Source organism: Echeneis naucrates, chromosome 24 (genome assembly GCF_900963305.1).
Source record: "Echeneis naucrates chromosome 24, fEcheNa1.1, whole genome shotgun sequence".
Taxonomy (NCBI): Eukaryota; Metazoa; Chordata; class Actinopteri; order Carangiformes; family Echeneidae; genus Echeneis; species Echeneis naucrates.
In genome coordinates this window covers 15,301,437-15,317,471 of record NC_042534.1, presented here as the reverse complement: position 1 = coordinate 15,317,471, position 16,035 = coordinate 15,301,437, and the positions used below count along the sequence as shown (strand labels likewise).

General features: G+C 39.6%; 3 protein-coding genes and 1 non-coding gene across 4 annotated transcripts; 1 reads left to right on the top strand and 3 right to left on the bottom strand.

The window, feature by feature from the left end:
- Positions 1 to 641: 641 nt before the first annotated feature.
- Positions 642 to 723, top strand: trnas-gcu (transfer RNA serine (anticodon GCU)). The gene has a single exon. It is a non-coding gene; the product is annotated as a tRNA-Ser (tRNA).
- A 273-nt stretch (positions 724 to 996) lies between these two features.
- Positions 997 to 2,263, bottom strand: LOC115038123 (protein FAM177A1). Its single transcript, XM_029496972.1, has 5 exons — positions 2,041 to 2,263; positions 1,630 to 1,788; positions 1,497 to 1,551; positions 1,291 to 1,385; positions 997 to 1,204 (listed from the first exon to the last, which is right to left on the bottom strand). The coding sequence occupies exons 1-5, from the start codon at positions 2,053 to 2,055 to the stop codon at positions 1,013 to 1,015; spliced, it is 516 nt and encodes a 171-aa protein (XP_029352832.1). The 5' UTR covers positions 2,056 to 2,263; the 3' UTR covers positions 997 to 1,012.
- Positions 2,264 to 2,887: 624 nt separating this feature from the next.
- Positions 2,888 to 11,284, bottom strand: brox (BRO1 domain and CAAX motif containing). The gene is made up of 13 exons (XM_029496351.1): positions 11,184 to 11,284; positions 10,559 to 10,678; positions 10,241 to 10,347; positions 8,710 to 8,806; positions 7,898 to 7,993; positions 7,607 to 7,679; positions 6,787 to 6,892; positions 6,213 to 6,302; positions 6,028 to 6,113; positions 5,817 to 5,898; positions 5,334 to 5,484; positions 4,627 to 4,786; positions 2,888 to 4,531 (listed from the first exon to the last, which is right to left on the bottom strand). Exons 2-13 carry the CDS (start codon positions 10,657 to 10,659, stop codon positions 4,448 to 4,450), a joined length of 1,233 nt encoding a protein of 410 aa, XP_029352211.1. The 5' UTR covers positions 10,660 to 10,678; positions 11,184 to 11,284; the 3' UTR covers positions 2,888 to 4,447.
- A 508-nt stretch (positions 11,285 to 11,792) lies between these two features.
- On the bottom strand, positions 11,793 to 15,162 carry LOC115037731 (alpha-1,6-mannosyl-glycoprotein 2-beta-N-acetylglucosaminyltransferase). The gene is made up of 2 exons (XM_029496436.1): positions 15,094 to 15,162; positions 11,793 to 14,975 (listed from the first exon to the last, which is right to left on the bottom strand). Exon 2 carries the CDS (start codon positions 14,722 to 14,724, stop codon positions 13,480 to 13,482), a length of 1,245 nt encoding a protein of 414 aa, XP_029352296.1. The 5' UTR covers positions 14,725 to 14,975; positions 15,094 to 15,162; the 3' UTR covers positions 11,793 to 13,479.
- Between the last annotated feature and the right edge of the window lie 873 nt (positions 15,163 to 16,035).

Here is a 16,035-nt window from a genome sequence, read left to right as displayed (position 1 = left end):
TATAACACAGGGGTATACATTTTGATATGTTATTATAATCTTCATATATCGGGACAGTTTCCATATGACAGTTGTAGTGACATATATATTTTACATTGGTAAAAGTAGCAGCTATTAACAAATGTAAATATTGGTATTTGCCATATTGATGCAGGGGAAACATTGCAGGCTTGTAGACACATGAAAGTAGTTGTGTTGTGTCTTGATTTGTTGTGTTTTGTGTGTTGAGCACGCAGACCACCAAACAGGGGACACGGGTAAACGTGATGGAGGGCAACGCCGTTCTTTAACTCACAGAAGGGTAATGCTTGCCTCGCACAAATGGATGTTTAACTTTAGCCACGTCGGAAAAACATACCGCGGTCGCCACGTCACGTACAGGTTTAACGTTACATATAGAAGAGAGTAATAATGGCGCCTACACACAGTTCGCTGCTTAGTTAACCTCATCAGTCCAAGGACTGGCAGTTTCCTTGTGCTAGCATGGCTTGTTAGCACAGCTAGCACGGTAACATGATCATCTGTTTAATGTGCATTAGCAAGTTCAGCCGTCCAAACATCTGGATGTACACTTCTATAGTAATCGTGTTTGTATTAGTATAGGATTCATATTTTATTACATCTTTTCGTATGGCACGGTAGACGAGGTGGCCGAGTGGTTAAGGCGATGGACTGCTAATCCATTGTGCTCTGCACGCGTGGGTTCGAATCCCATCCTCGTCGGTAAATTTTCTCATTTTTTTCCCCTCCCACACTTTAGATGGACAGCGGTAAGCGTCGTGGACATTTAATCTAAGAAACCATTCTGTAAATCCCAGTTGCTATATATTTAAATGAGTAAAACTGCATCATCACCCACCCCCTGACCTCTGCAGTCTGTCTGATGAGGGTTCTCTTCCTCACATGCTTATGTTGGAACGTCAACATACTGAACAGGCCACACTTTGAAAGCAGCATTATGTTCGCCTCCCATTAAATCACACGTCTCACCCAATCTTTTCTGCTTTGAGCTTTATTTTAGACAATGCTCGTCTGCTTGATAACTGCTGTTGTTGTATCCTTCTATTGTGTTCTTGCGGGTGTTATCCTGAGGGTCAGCAGGGCATCTTGCTTCTGCTGTAGCTCCATAATGACTCCCATGGGTGCCAGGGGTAAGCCCTGCCTGTCCCTCCATAAGAACATCTGTGGGCTGGCGGCTTGTTTTCTTAGCGAGACAGAGGAAATACAGGAGGTGAAATAAAAGTCTGTGGCTACAAATGATTGGTGAACTGCTGCTGAATTTGACATTACCTTGTGATCGTGCTTATATTGATCTATGGCATATTGATATTTGGCAGTGTTCAGGCCAAGTGCACCAGCCAGCCTTTCTCCAAGGAAATCACAAGCTGAGCAACATGGAAAAACTTCGTCAGACTTCTATCTACTCAATTCTACTCAAATTAGTCACACAATTGGATCTGTATGCTTTGAATGTTTTTAAATCTGACACAACATACTTAGCAGTGAAACTCTCCCAATGAGAACAGCTACAGTCTTGAATGAAACTCTAGGCTGAGATGGAGAAACAAATGTGACATATCTGCTGCTTGACATTTAGAATGACTAACGACATTTAAAACACCACCTCACCTTTTCTGAAGGTTCTCTGAAAGGAGGTCTGCTTGATGACTGCTCCTCTTCCTCCTCACTGTTTTCCTCCTCCAGAGTTTCACCGCTGGAAAAGTGGATGATCCTCTTCTGTGTGGATGAGGTTGGACTGGAAAAGTCTGTTTCCTGTGTGTCTGTCCCCTAATAGATTAGATAGTAAACTTTTATTTTCCTTCCATTTGTTACCTGCTATGTTAATTGTGTTGCTCATTAACTTTGTCCAGAGTGTTATCTTTTTATAGGCCAACTACATCAGGCTCCACAGCGAAGATTTACCACCGACTGGTCTCACAAACAGCTGTTAAAAGTCAATGCACCCTTTGGCTGGAGTATTCCTGAACACTGACAAAGATAACATTTATGTTTGTCTTGCTTCATTATAACAATACCTACTTCCTGGTTGTTCATTCTGCTGGTATTTTAAGTCTTCCTTTGGCACTCCAACGCAGCACCGTAGATTATGTCTTTCATGTCACAGTTGTGCTGTCAGTCCATCCACGTTAACTCTGTTGTGGGGAACAACTACAGGATGCAGGATTAGTCCTGAAACCTGAGACGCCAAAGAAAGATAAGCAAACCTTTTCACAAGGTGTTGCTTTGTCCCCGTAATGCAACCAGTTTCAATATTGAGCTGAAGGGGCAGGACTTGTTTCTGTGTGTAGAATGTCAAGGTTTATTGCCAACTTTGTGTATGAGCCATAATGTCTCCAGTTATGTACTCAGTGAAATATGTATCAGGATGTATCCCATGACCTACAGACATATGGACTGAAGAAAAACTGCTACATTGTATTGAAATTGTACAGGATTATAGCAGATGCTGTGATTAAAAGTTTAAAAATATAATTTCAAGCAGAGGCCAAGATAACCTGTTAGTAGCAGGTTTAGCTCAAACCAAACAGAAAGCTCATTAATATCTGAACTCAATTTTACATAATTCAATTTGTAGCAGGAAACAAATCCACAATGCACAGTAATTGTAGACCTTGAATTGTAATACATGTATACTTATATTACAAGTGTTTAAATCTGATGTACAGTACAGGACAAAAGTTTGGACACACTTTCCTATTCATTTGAATGAGAAGGTGTGTCCAAACCTTTGGCCTGTGCTGTATATGTATGAAATATGTGGAGGCCCTCAGCATATATATATATATATATATATATATAATAATAGTGTATATATATATATATACACACACAAAAAAAAATAAGACAAGGAAGAATGGAGTTCTTTTGAATGATTTAATACCATCTGAAATACATTGTACATGACGGACACCATTAGAGGGCGTATAATGAGCTACAGGAGCGTTCACTGTAATGATGGTGATGATTTGACACCACCTCCTCTATATGCACCGCTCAAGGCTTTATAAGCCAACATGTTGGTTAAAACCAAAATCAGACCAAATCAGACCACAAGGAGAAGAAGGATCTCAATCAAATAAAATCCCTGCACAACTGAATACAATGTGCAGTAGTGGAATATGTGTAATGAGGAGGTTAGGCTTGTCCGTTTTGTCTCATATAGCTCAGGTAAGGTAGTGTATATATGAAGAGTAAGAGTCTTATATTGCAGTTTATACAGTTTCCGGCAATTGATAGTCATCCTTCAGCTGATGCAACTGCATTAAGTAGGAGAGTTTTGACAATGTCAGCAACTTCTGCTTAACAGTGAGTTCATACTGCCCCGATCGTTGTCTTCAAGGACGAGAACAACATCAGTTCTTGTACATAAGCACATACATTGTGTCTACTACTGACAACAGCACTTTCAGCAACAGAACAGATTACAGGAGTAAGCATCGTATACACACAGTGGCTGCTCTGGTGTAGCCACTAAAACATAATGAAAATCAACATCACCGAAAACATATAACCCAAAATTTCATAGAATTCTACAGTCATGAGTGTGGTAAGTTATCAACCAACCTATCACTACAAATGACTAGAAATAAATTATAACAATCAGGGATAACATTCCCAAATGGAAACCATAATGTTAATGAATGATTCAGACTTATCCAGGAATAATGTTTACATAAAGTAAAAGTAGAAAACAGCTGACATGTACAAAAAGAACTAGAATACATCCATCAGGCGAGCTAAATTAGTTATTGACTGTAAACTGCTACAGCTAAAATTAAATCTGCATCAGCAAAAACACATGCAGTTTTATTCTTTGACAAGTAAGCTCTGAACACAGTTCAAAATTTAACCCTAGCATCTGTAAGTATTTTAGTTTACAAGGTGATTGTGTGACTGCACTTCTTATGTTCACTCTTCCGAGATGTTAAATATTCAATCCAGGAAAAAAAATCTGTCTATGTCTTTATCCTGAGGTGCTTCAGTATGTTGTAACAGGCCAATTCCCACTGTTTGAGTCATCGATCATCAGGCTACGCTTGTGTACAATAGACAGTGAGCAGTCTGCAGCCAAAGGCACTGTCAATAATAGAACTACAATACCCACAAGGCTTATTCATGAACAGGACCTAATTACTAACCTGAAAAATCTGTCTCAGGTTGATTTTATAGTTATGCTTTTTGTGTTATATGTCATAGATCTTTTGTAGATGTGGCCACATACGATGATGTTTAACTGACTCTGGCTTAAGTGTAATGATAATGGCTGCTATACCCCATTTCTATACATAGTTTCGTATAAATGTAAGCCAACAGAAATTAATCACACAAAAAATGCATTTTGATGTGGGAAAAGGAACGGAAGTAAATGTGAATGCCATCATTATGATTGATACTAAAGCATGAAGCTGGAACTGATGTAGTAAGTTTAGGAGATGACGCAGCCTGTGTCCTTCTGAGGCTTCAGATCTGGTTCCTTCATTGGTTTTACCTCTTCTTCCTTGGGTTTTGCCTTAAGTTAAAGCAGCAATATCAGTAAATATGGAAGAACACATTCAGGGTACTTTATTTTGTTTCTGTTTTCATATTTCAGCTGAGCCACGGTACCTTGTCATTTTTGGCTCCCTTGGTTAGGTCAAAGGTGGCATAGACTTCAGCAGTGCACTGCTCACTGAGGGGCGGCAGCTCGAACAGGATTGGCTCAGCCAGGCCATAGCTCGCTTTCAACTCCAGCTGTGGTGCCTCAGCTGGGACCTTGTGGAAGTATCTGAAGGAGCAAATCCAGAGTTTCAATCAAAAAGGGAGAAATTATGTTGAGGAGGAGATATTGAAGTTTTGATAATGTCACTATCTGCTGCATATATCACAGAGGTTTCAGAGATTTATTTAGCATCCAAATGTGTTGCAACTGTGGAGGAGTATAATGTTTTGTTTATAGTAAGCATCTATTGCAAAGCATGTTGCATTATTTCTGAGGCTGCATCCACACTAAGATTTTAAAATCGTTTACTATTGCTTACTACTAATTGATTGCTAAAATCTCTTATTACATTTTATGGCTGGTTATCTATAGTGCTAAAACTCCAGGCTTGCGTTGTAGTCTGGATGCACAAGTGCAGAACTCCAAAGTTGTCCTTGACTACCAGTGGTGAAAGCAATACAGATAACTTTTGTCAGTAACAATTTGTCTGATATTATTGTCCTTACCAGCAGCTGTTTTTGAGTTTTGTTGTGTGTGTAGTGTTAAAATTTGTTAAGGTTTCCTGCAGCCAACCAACAGCAGTGAGCATGTGCATCTGCCCTGACTCACTCACATGAAGCCATTTTCTCTTTGGCATTTCTCCAGTGTGTTTTTAATGAGGCCGCCCAGTTTGAGGAAGAACAGCTGCTCTGATGGTTTGGCTGTGGTGCCTGGGCCTTTGGTCTGACGATACTCTTTACACAGTGCCTCAGCTCGGGAGTAACCTACAGGGAAACATCTTGGTATGAATGCAAAACAAGTCTCAATTCTCAATTCTGTAGCAGCAGACAGGAAACAAACTCAGAGGAAACATCTGTCATGAAATTGCATGAACTGTGGGGTTCAATGCATTTCCTTTAAATGTAACTGTTGGTAATGAATGTGATATTATACAACAATTAACTTGCTTTTGATCTATAATGCTAAATAGTTTGTAGTAACCATTTTGCTGCCCCATCTCTATGTGTGTTCTCAGAGGTGTTGTGTTGGTCTTATGGCACCAATTATTACAAAAAAGTCATTTTTTTTTTTAATTTATTTTTTTAAACATACGTACACTTTTCGGCTTCCTGTAAGGATCTTATAGCCTCGCCACACTTGTCACTTGCCAGCAGTGTCTGCCCATGATAGCAGTAAGCCTGCAAACGCAATAAGTATAAACAAACAATTATGCAAATGTCCTCTTTGCATACAAAACTATGTTAAAAGGCCTGTGTTAGTTTGGTCTTAATATCGTCAAGGAAGGTATGCAAACTGTGTGAACTTACATAAGCCATGTAAAAGTGCTGCTTCAGCTGAAGATACTTCCTCCACTTGCTGCTGCACTCTGGTTCCAAAGTGTTCAGTGTGTGATCTAAAAACAGAAAGAATGTACTTTAATAGCCTGTTTTGTCAATGTCTTCGTAACTGGCCTAATTCACAAAAATCTCACAAATGCAAAAGAAATACCTACCAGCTTTTTGATAGAAGTTTGCTGTTTCAAAGGAAAGCGCTGCAATGAGTGTGGCGTTGTGCTTCAGTTCAATTGCTCTGGCAATCGTCACTATGGAAATGAGTGATTGTGAAATTAACCATTAATAAACTGGACAGTAGCATGAATTTCATGATTATTATTTATATTATAGTAGATCATATATACAGTACAGGCCAAAAGTTTGGACACACCTTCTCATTCAAATGAATAGGAAAGTGTGTCCAAACTTTTGGCCTGTACTGTATCTATATTATATTATATTATATTATATAAGTATTCTAAATCCTGATCTGCAATCCTTTGTCATGTCTTGGAGGATCCCAACTGGATTGTTTTATCTTGTGTGTTCAGTTGATAAGAAAACATAATTGGGCCATTCTGCTTTGGACTTGAACACTATATGATATCTGATATCATGGCTATTGTTGTGTTTCCACAGGGAAATAAAAATAAGTATACTAATATCACAGACACATATCTGACACATGCTACTTCTATTGAAGGATAAAACATTTTTAAAGCTTTATAGTGGCTGAAAATATAGCTGCTGCACCTTCCTGTGCTTCTGCTTGGCACTGAATGATGTATGCATCGATCACTCTGGGCTCCAGGTCTCTGCCCTTTTCAGCAGGGGTGATGAGGCGAGGGATGTGAACCTCCTGTTAGGAAACAGTCATGGAAATTAGTTGTTTTACTTCAAAACTTGTCCTTTGTGTTTTTATGGAGCTGTGGATGTCATTAAACAGCAGCAGGATGAACTGTTGTTTCAGGCCATGTGAATAAATCCTCTGGTTCCAACATTTTAAAATCAAGTGTTTCCTAACCATTTAGAACTTCTGGTGCAACCCAAAACTGTTCGTGGTTCACATCTGACCCCGTAACAGTAAGAGGCCAAATAATATGTTCCAGGAGCAGTTTTTATTTTAATCAGAACAAGCATTTGAATTCATGACTGAAATGAAAGCAGGAGAAGCTCAGTTCTATTGCGTTATTACTTTTCTATTCACCATCACTCTCTTGACTTTCTGGCCTTTTAAATATTTATCACTCTTTGCCATGTGGTGTAAATGGCTGATCGGAATGATAGCTATAAATAGAAGTACATTTTTAAAACACAGACACAAACACAAACTTGCTAAGCAGCACATCATTGTTGTGGTCACTAGAGTTTCTCAAGTGTACTTGTGTTCTTATTAGCAGTGGAATACAATAGTGATCGTTTGTTCTAACAGAAAACAAAACTGATGCTAGCAAACTGAGTACTTAGTTCTTCAATAAAAATAATATATATTAGCACAAAACAAGAGTAATTTGTTCCCGCAATTCTTTAAAAACTTTGGGACAAGGCATGCGTGCCAGGGCAGGCACCTCACCTTGAGGTTTTTGAATATTCCAGCAGCAACCTTCAGGCTGCGGTGAACATCTTTCGCTTCTGGCTCTGTTATACTGGTAAACAGGAAATTGTGACAATATCAGATATATAATAATAATAATAATAATAATAATAATAATAATAATAATAATAATAATAATAATAATAATAATAATAATAATAATAATAATAATAATAATAACAATAATAATAACAACAACAACAAAGCAATGCACAAGTTACATGATATGATTTCTCATGAAAGAATACAAAAATATAGAAAATCACATACTTTTCTTTCCCTGCTAATCTCGAGGCAAACTTGGTATACCAGAGAGCAACATTGAAGGCAATGGAGACCAGCTCAAAGACTACATCCTGCTGGGCACTGGGAGGAACAGAAGACAATGTGTTATGCAGATTGATGTAACATTATCCACTGTACAGTGTCCAATTAATTAGGGACACCTTTAGAAGATTTGTACTACTGCTCTTACTCTGTTTCAGAGGTCTTTTGTTGGTCCTCAAGGTGTTAATTTACCCATTTTAACCAACTTCACAGATGGTGTTGTGTTGATCAGCATTATATTGTGGTGTGTCTAACATTGTGACCCCCCTCCCCCACATGTGTGTAAATGCATAATATTGTCCAGTATAACACCACCTTTGATCTCAGTAATAGACATATAACTCACTCTTAACGACCCAACAAAAATTGAACATCGGTAAAAATTGGCTTTTATGGCATACATTTATATTGGATTATATTAAATTTTATCAGTGTCTAATAAAGTGGATAAAGTGTACAAGTCCTGGGCTCAGAATAATTATCAATGTTCAATTTTACTTTAAAACTACATGGGTGTCACTCACAAATAATGAAAGTAATACTGCTCCTTCTTGTGATGTCATGCTTTTCGATTTTTTGGAAAATGATCAACTCTATCCAGAATTCCTCTTCTTAAGTTCCCTAACGTAGCAACATGTACTGTAAAGATGCGTAGCATTTTGCTTAGAATGATGGGAGCTAGCTCTTAGCTTATGTATTAACGTCATTGTACAAATACGATTGTGATATCTTTGTTTATGGAGCACACTCTCTACCTTGGTGTGTTTCCTTGTAAGGTGTCAGTCCATTTGAAGTTCTGAATGAACCTCATCTTGTTCTCCTGTGTAGTTCCATCCAAGGGCAGGATAAAGCCTGATGCATGTCAAAGTGATGTTTAAAGAAAATAAGCAGCTGGTTAGGTGCGAAGCAAAATAATAATTTAAAAGAAATAAAAAATTGAGACAAACAAAGAGGAACAATTCAGTGCAATTACATGCAACTTTGTGTATGAAAATACATTTTCTGCTTATATTTGTTAAATGTATGAATGTTAACTAATAGGATAATCAAGCGACTTTAACCCTTAAACATCTAGATTTTGCTTCAAGTATCCAAAAGGTTGAGGAATTACTTTAGATGGCAGTGCTGTCTTTCTATCTGCCTATTCTTTAATGAGGCCAATACAGTATAATCATGTTTCATACAGAGCAAAATATTTAAACACAGTTCCATCACATTTTGTAGATTCATTTAGAAATGTGTCTTTAAAATTCATCTTGCGTTATTTAGTGTCTGTGTCAAAGTCTCAACTTTGTAAACCTGCACCTAAATGCTAGGAGCAAGTTAAAGGGGACTCTACAACACACCCACAAATAATACACAGGAATCCTTCCATCAAATAACAGTGTATGTGCAGAAATTGGCCACTTCAAAGTAGACTTCTGTCTCTCCTAAGAGAGCTTATCACTTTTCATATCTACTTTGGTGTAGGTAGGCAAGTAGGGTCCAAGGGAAGCAGCTATCATAAACCGAACTAGTTGGTTAGTAGTTAATCCTTTTGTCCTGCTTTACATTAATGTCACTGGTAGCTACACAGTTCAATTTAATTACCAATTTTGAGGCTTTTGTTCATTAATGAGATACTGACATAATAGGTAAATATTTTCAAATGTAATGATTAATTTCCAAAGAACAGCACAACCAGTTCACAATCCAAACAAAAATTATAGAGGATATTACACGTTTAATATCCTATTCATACATACACACAGTAATATACATGATCTCAAGGCACTGTTTAGAGTAAGGCCAAGATTGTACATTAGTTTATTGAGAAACCCAACAGTTCCAATAAATAGCAAGCACTTTGTGACAGAGGCAAAAACTCACCTTCCACAGTGAAAAACCTCCGACAGGACTGGAGTCATGGTGGGTGGGGTGGGGTGGGGAAGGGGCTGACTGCCTCAACCAGCTGGGTTGAGAATGATAATACCCAGTGTTGTTTGTAAAATATATTGGATATATTAGCTATTTTTATTCCTGAGCAATAATAATGTAGACCCTTTTGTGACAATTGATAGATTTCATTGCAAACAGATCCCTGACCCTCCAGAGCTAGTGAGGTCCCAAAATCCCAATTATTCCTCCAACAATGCTCACAAATACAGGTCTGGTGTTGCACACATGGATAGGTAGACAACAGCGCTGATTATGACTTAAATCCTTGGGGAAACACTGATGTTCATTAAAATCCTACCACATGTTTTGAGAAAAAACATTGATTACATTTCTGGGGAGAATACATACCTTGTAAGAGAGAGAAGTAAGCATCTGTGGCATTTTTCATGATCTCGGAATTGCAGGTGACATCAGTAAACATCTCCAGCAGTCGTGCCCGAGTTGTCCTAAGGTCACTGAATGTGTCAAAGAAATCCAACTTTGAAAGTATGCTCTAATTTATACAGATCATTACAATATTCCTACTGATTTTATCCAACAAACCATTACAAGCTTGCCTACTTGTGATGGCATGCCGTTGTTGAGGTCATGACATCATCATGCGCAAGAAGGCTGTCCATTGTAACAATATTGGTAATACTGTATATTAAGTGGAGATAAACATACTTGCATATCTTGTTGGCAGCGGGGCTCCCTGCCACTCCATAAAAATTGAATGACACAGGAGCTGTTGCCTTCAGGGGGTTTCTGTGGAACCAGTGTGCCATTCTGTGGATGAGGGCACTCCTGAGGAGAGTCAGAAAGACAGTGACAGGCAGTTCATAAATGCCTTTTATTTTAGCTGTTAGTGCACTCTGGAATGATCCGCCTCTTCGGCTGACCAGTACAGATTACTTAAGTATTATTTAGGGCATTAGTAACTAGCTAGCTCATGTGTCATCTGGGCTAACGTCATTTTATCGATACGGTTGCTATAAATCGCTGGCAACAGCATTAGCACTCCGACCGGACTCCCTTTACCCCTTCACAAAGTTAATGAACATTTCACACAAACCCTCTGATGTCCCTTTCGGCTACTACTAATGACGTTTTAATGGTGTTCATATATATGTCCAAATGTATTTATGCTTGTCTGTTGAAGAAAAAAGTCCATTACGTAAGCTACAAAGAGCATCAGCTAACGGCTAACACTGGCGACATCTACGAGCGTAAACATTAACAGATACGACAAGACGCCAGGCTGAACATCGGGCTAAATAAAATGACTGCGGTCGGTTGGGCACACTTTTACCTGTCGTGGCGGCGTTGAAGACTTGGGGTTTGATAGTCCTGATGGAAAGTCTGGCTGACACCAACAACAATTTACTTCCGGAAATAAACAGGGAACAGAAGCTAACCAATGACAGGACACGCTGTGGTCACATGACATTCACACGGTAAATTCCTCAGATCCCAGTTCATCATTTCTTTTGTTTCGGTGTCTGATTCAAGATATGGTATATCTATTTTTAACAGCTGTCAAGCTAGTCAGGGTACGACCTCTGGGCTGAGTTGTCTAACTAATCCTCCTGTAAATGCTCTCAAGATGTTTTGTGATTACATTAATATGTTCTTGGATGTTCCCTCCAAATAACAATAATTTGGTCCAGATTTTAACAAATATTCTCACAGTTATTTGAGTTTGGTTTGCTGGATTGAATTTATCAGCATTCACTCACTTTAAGAGAAATTACCTCAAAAGGTCACTAGTCGTTATTGAAATAGCAGATTGTTGAACATATTTTTTCTGTTTCGCTAACTTAATGTAATGACTAAAAGCTGAAGTCTTCTAATTAAAGTCTCTCAATTGGAACTAAATGTAAAAAAAAGGGGAGGATTCATAAGGAGCTGTTTTTTTAATCGACGACTAAACAAACATTCAGCATCTTTTATTTTCCCATTTGGCAAACATTAGGTGTACAATAAACAGGTATTTCAAGTGACGATCAGAGGGAGCAAGAGCAAATACAACAAAACACTGTACTGTACATCTTACCAAAATAAGGACCAAATAAGGACTCATCAAACAATCAGCATACTGTACAACATGTCAGAGAACATCATCACTATAAGAATATTTTTGTGTTAGGTCATTAGGTCATCCTCGCCACCTTCTTTAAGAATGTATTGTGCTTTTCACCATAAAATGTAAGCTAATTTATTTCAATATCACTTTTGTTTCATGTTGCATTGAAATTTCCATAAGGCACAGTGAGATACACTATAATCAGGTTAAGGCACTTATCTTGAGTAGAAGCAAGATGGCATAGTAAGGCAACAGTTTTACCAAAGTATATAATTAAGAATTTTTCTGTAATTACTACTCACATTTCCCTCAACATCTCTTTGATTAAAGACACAATCAAGAATATCTATGAGGATACACTAGCCCGCAGCATTAGCAAATTTATTATTATTTAAGTACTTTGTCAAAAATAATATCATCAGTGCACATTTAAAAATCTAACATCTAAACACATACCTGCACATAAAGGAATTATCAAAAGGCACTTTTGCTTGAGGAAATAACAGCATTATTGTGATTATGTCAGCTTTCTCATTGCTTCCCGGCGTAAAAGGTTCGTTCCGAATGAATGCCACAGCAGGAAACATCTTGTTCCTTTTTATGACAACCCATTGCAAATTCATTCTATTTGAATTTGTGTATAACATCCTAAAATTATCCCTAACTAAAAAGGTGCAAATAAAAAAAATGCAGTGTCACAGATAACTCTTGTTACACAATCTTGATCAAGACTCCAAAAGGTCACTTTTTATCAGAAAGCAAATACAAACTGACAACCAAAAAAAGTAAAATCAAACATATCAAGTTCTCATTGTTGCAACCAGGGATCAATACACTACAGAGTAGGAGACTGGTGCAGTAAATGGTGTGGCCTAATCTCACCTCAGAATAAAGACCTCTGGCTACAACAAATTGAAATATGTGTATAAATTCATGGTGACAGGAAAACAGTAAACTCCAAGCACAATGGCTGCTCTAAAAACTAGAGCTTCTATTATATTTAAGGTTGTCATATGCTTTGTGATTATACCTATACGAATTTACTTTACATGTGCTTTTTGAATGTTACACATAAAATCGTACCGTTAAAAGCAAATACATTGGAAGTAACCATCCAGTCACACTGAGCTTGTGATAAAACGACATACTGTGTGGAGCCCCCAGTCACAGAAATGTATGTGCATCTAAGAATTGAAATGGCATTGTGTCTTTATCTGCACGCTTTTATAATTCACTTATTTTCCATCACTGTGCAGTAAGTCTAACCTATTGTACTGGCTTGTAAAAGACACCCAGAGATGGATACAAATATCATCCATATCTTTGGCACCTGTGCAGCTTTGGTGATTAAAAAATGTAAGATTTAAAAACACACTGAACTTGAGTTGCATACACACAACATGCTTGGACTTCATTTGGTTCAGTTTCTTGGAAGACAACATATTACAGCTTGAGAACCCCTGCAATGTTGTGTATGATGGCACATTTGTAAAGCAGCTGCAAACACCCAAGAACGTAGAATTCATAGACGTTTGGCGTAGTTATTGCATAGACTATGGTCTCGAATGTCTCCCCATCCTCCGTTCTTAATGTGTGCTTTGTGCTCAACTGCCTCTGCACCACTAAGGGCTAGAGACTGATGGAAGAGGCTAGCCTTGACCATTTGAAGCCCCTCCTCGACCTTCTGCAAGGCCCATTCTGGCCTGCAGTCCCCCTTCTGGTGAAGACCACAGTCTCCTGTGTGAAGAACCCTGGAGCCCTGTGCTACTAGCACTTTGAGGGGCTTTGGTATGCAGGTTCCAGACAGGTGCTGCAAAGTCCAGTCCCAGTTATAGTCATCATATGTGCAGTATTCATTACTGCAACCCATCAGTTTATAGTACACCTCCCTGGATATGGCCATACCTATATTGTGTTTAGTGGACATCCACCCAGTGGTCAACACTTTGTTGGACAGTCTCACAAAATCATTTAGCCCATTGTGGTTACCTAATGCCAACGTGTCACAGTCCGGGCACCTGCTCTTCCTGAACTCTATCATTGACTTATAAAAATGGAAAAAGTCTGGTAAGATGTAGTTGTCCTCCTCAAGGAAAATTGCAAAGCCACTGTAGCCCTGCATGACGTGCACTCGCTCCCACACAAAGTGCAACTTCCACCACCAGTGGTGTTTGGTCTGAGTGATGTGAGCCTCCCTGTAGTGTCCATAGGAGTCAGGGTGTTCTGCGTTCAGGCATCCTGTTTTGAGAGCGTTGTCCTTGGATATGTCCCGGGGGCAGTCTCGTGGATCCTGCCCAGGAAATTCGCTGGGATACAGCTGAATGCTGAAGGGGAAATAAATTTGCAGTACCTTGCAGAAAGTTATCCCTTGTACAATTGAATTGATTTCCTCTGAAAAATAGTCATGGCTGAAGATCAGGAGGAAGCTGTGGACCTCCGCAGCTTTCTCCAGTGACTGGATGAGCAGTCTGAGGTAATCTGGCCTGTTGTGGACCTGCACAACCAGCACCAGCTGAGGGTCCCCTGGAAACCTGTCCGCATTGTGAACCCACTGCTTGAAGTTGGCAGCGTAAACGGACTGAGCCAGCTCTGACGGCGAAGCAAAGTTAAACTTCACCGCCTCGCCGGGACGCCCGTGTACCTGAGCCGCGTTCCGCTCGCCGCTGTCGGAAACAATCAACACCCGCGTAGAAGCCAGGAGAGTGCAGACCACTATGCAAACCCCCAGGAGGACCAGCAGATTCTTTTTGACCAGCCGAAACCTCATTTTGTCAGAGTACGAACGGACTCGGAGGACTGGACGGTGGCGGCGGCGTTCATTCACCTTGTCGCGTGCGTCTTCATCGCGAACCCGTCGGCAACACAAGTTTCCACGTGCGCTCAAATTCAGACAGTCTAACGTCGCGTGACGCCGGCTGACAGCCGCTCCTCCGACGGCTCGCTCTCCCTCGCTGGATCGTCGTCTTTTCCTCTTAAAGACCGGCTCATTTGCCGAGTGGGCCGCTCGTCGCTCAGCACCTGTGGAGGGGAGGAGGGGTGGAGGGAGAACAAAAGCGAAGTGAGTTAATGCGCATTTTACCGAAGTTTCGCGTGATCAAAGTTGAGGCTAACTGGCAGTTAGCTTCCATCGACTCACCGAGGCGAAGGGTAATGTGTCAACACGCTCGCACCAGGAAGAGGATGACGGGGCTGTGATACATCTGGGCTGCAACACGTTCACTGCTGACGTGTACCGTCCAGCCAACGGGAGGGAGACGGAGCTCCTGCTCTGCGAATCACCGTCCTACCTGCGGCTGTGTAACACGAGAAAGAAATGTAAATCAGACACTTTCTGATACACCGTGACGATCATTTCCTTATGAGTATTTAGTTTATGTTTCACAAAGAGAGAAATGTAACACAATAGGGAGGTGTAATTGAGTAATATATGCAGGGCGACACATTTGAAAATAAGTATATATATATATATATACAGTGTAATATGTGTGAAATGATAGATAGATAGGGAGATAGAACTTTATAGATTCACATCGTCAGGAGCTCATAAAAATAAAAATAAAAATAAAAATAAAAAACAAACAAACAAACAAACAAACAAAAAACAAAATCCAGTCAGCAGACGTTGATACAAGTACCTTAGAATGTTTAGTCTGTATCCTGGCAACAGTTTCATGGAGAACTTAACATTGAACTTCAGTAGTTGTCTTGGGTGGAATGTACACATGTAGTGTTATGATATGACTGAATTCTCTCCACAAAACAATCACACAGGAAGGTGTGTGGATTCAACCAGGTTTCAGTAAAACACACGAGGCTGCACTCATGGTATACTGTCTGAGTCTTCACCAATACCTCCATCATGTTAGTTGGACAGACAGTTGACATTTCTCATGACAAATGCTGGCAGAAAGGGCTTATATCTCCATTTCCTGGCCTTCACCTTTGCACCAGCAAACAACCAAGAAAACACCCCTTTGTCTCAGCTGGAATTGGGTGGTATCCTCCAGATTTGCCCAGTTTCAATGAAAGAAGCTCTTCTCTTGAGTAAACTCTTCTCCCCGCAGAAATATCCATCATC

Bases quoted from the DNA above. Each gene is read 5' to 3' on its own strand.
- LOC115038123 (XM_029496972.1), bottom strand. The intron at 1,552-1,629 runs GTGAGGTGGTGT...TCTCCATCTCAG, and splicing joins TCAGAGAACCTTCAGAAAAG to CCTAGAGTTTCATTCAAGAC. The intron at 1,205-1,290 runs GTAATGTCAAAT...TGTCTCGCTAAG, and splicing joins AATATAAGCACGATCACAAG to AAAACAAGCCGCCAGCCCAC.
- brox (XM_029496351.1), bottom strand. From the start codon at position 10,659: ATGGCACACTGGTTCCACAGAAACCCCCTGAAGGCAACAGCTCCTGTG. The intron at 10,348-10,558 runs GTATGTTTATCT...TGACACATTCAG, and splicing joins GCTGCCAACAAGATATGCAA to TGACCTTAGGACAACTCGGG. The intron at 6,893-7,606 runs GTGAGGTGCCTG...GTTTCCTAACAG, and splicing joins GAATATTCAAAAACCTCAAG to GAGGTTCACATCCCTCGCCT.
- LOC115037731 (XM_029496436.1), bottom strand. From the start codon at position 14,724: ATGAGGTTTCGGCTGGTCAAAAAGAATCTGCTGGTCCTCCTGGGGGTT.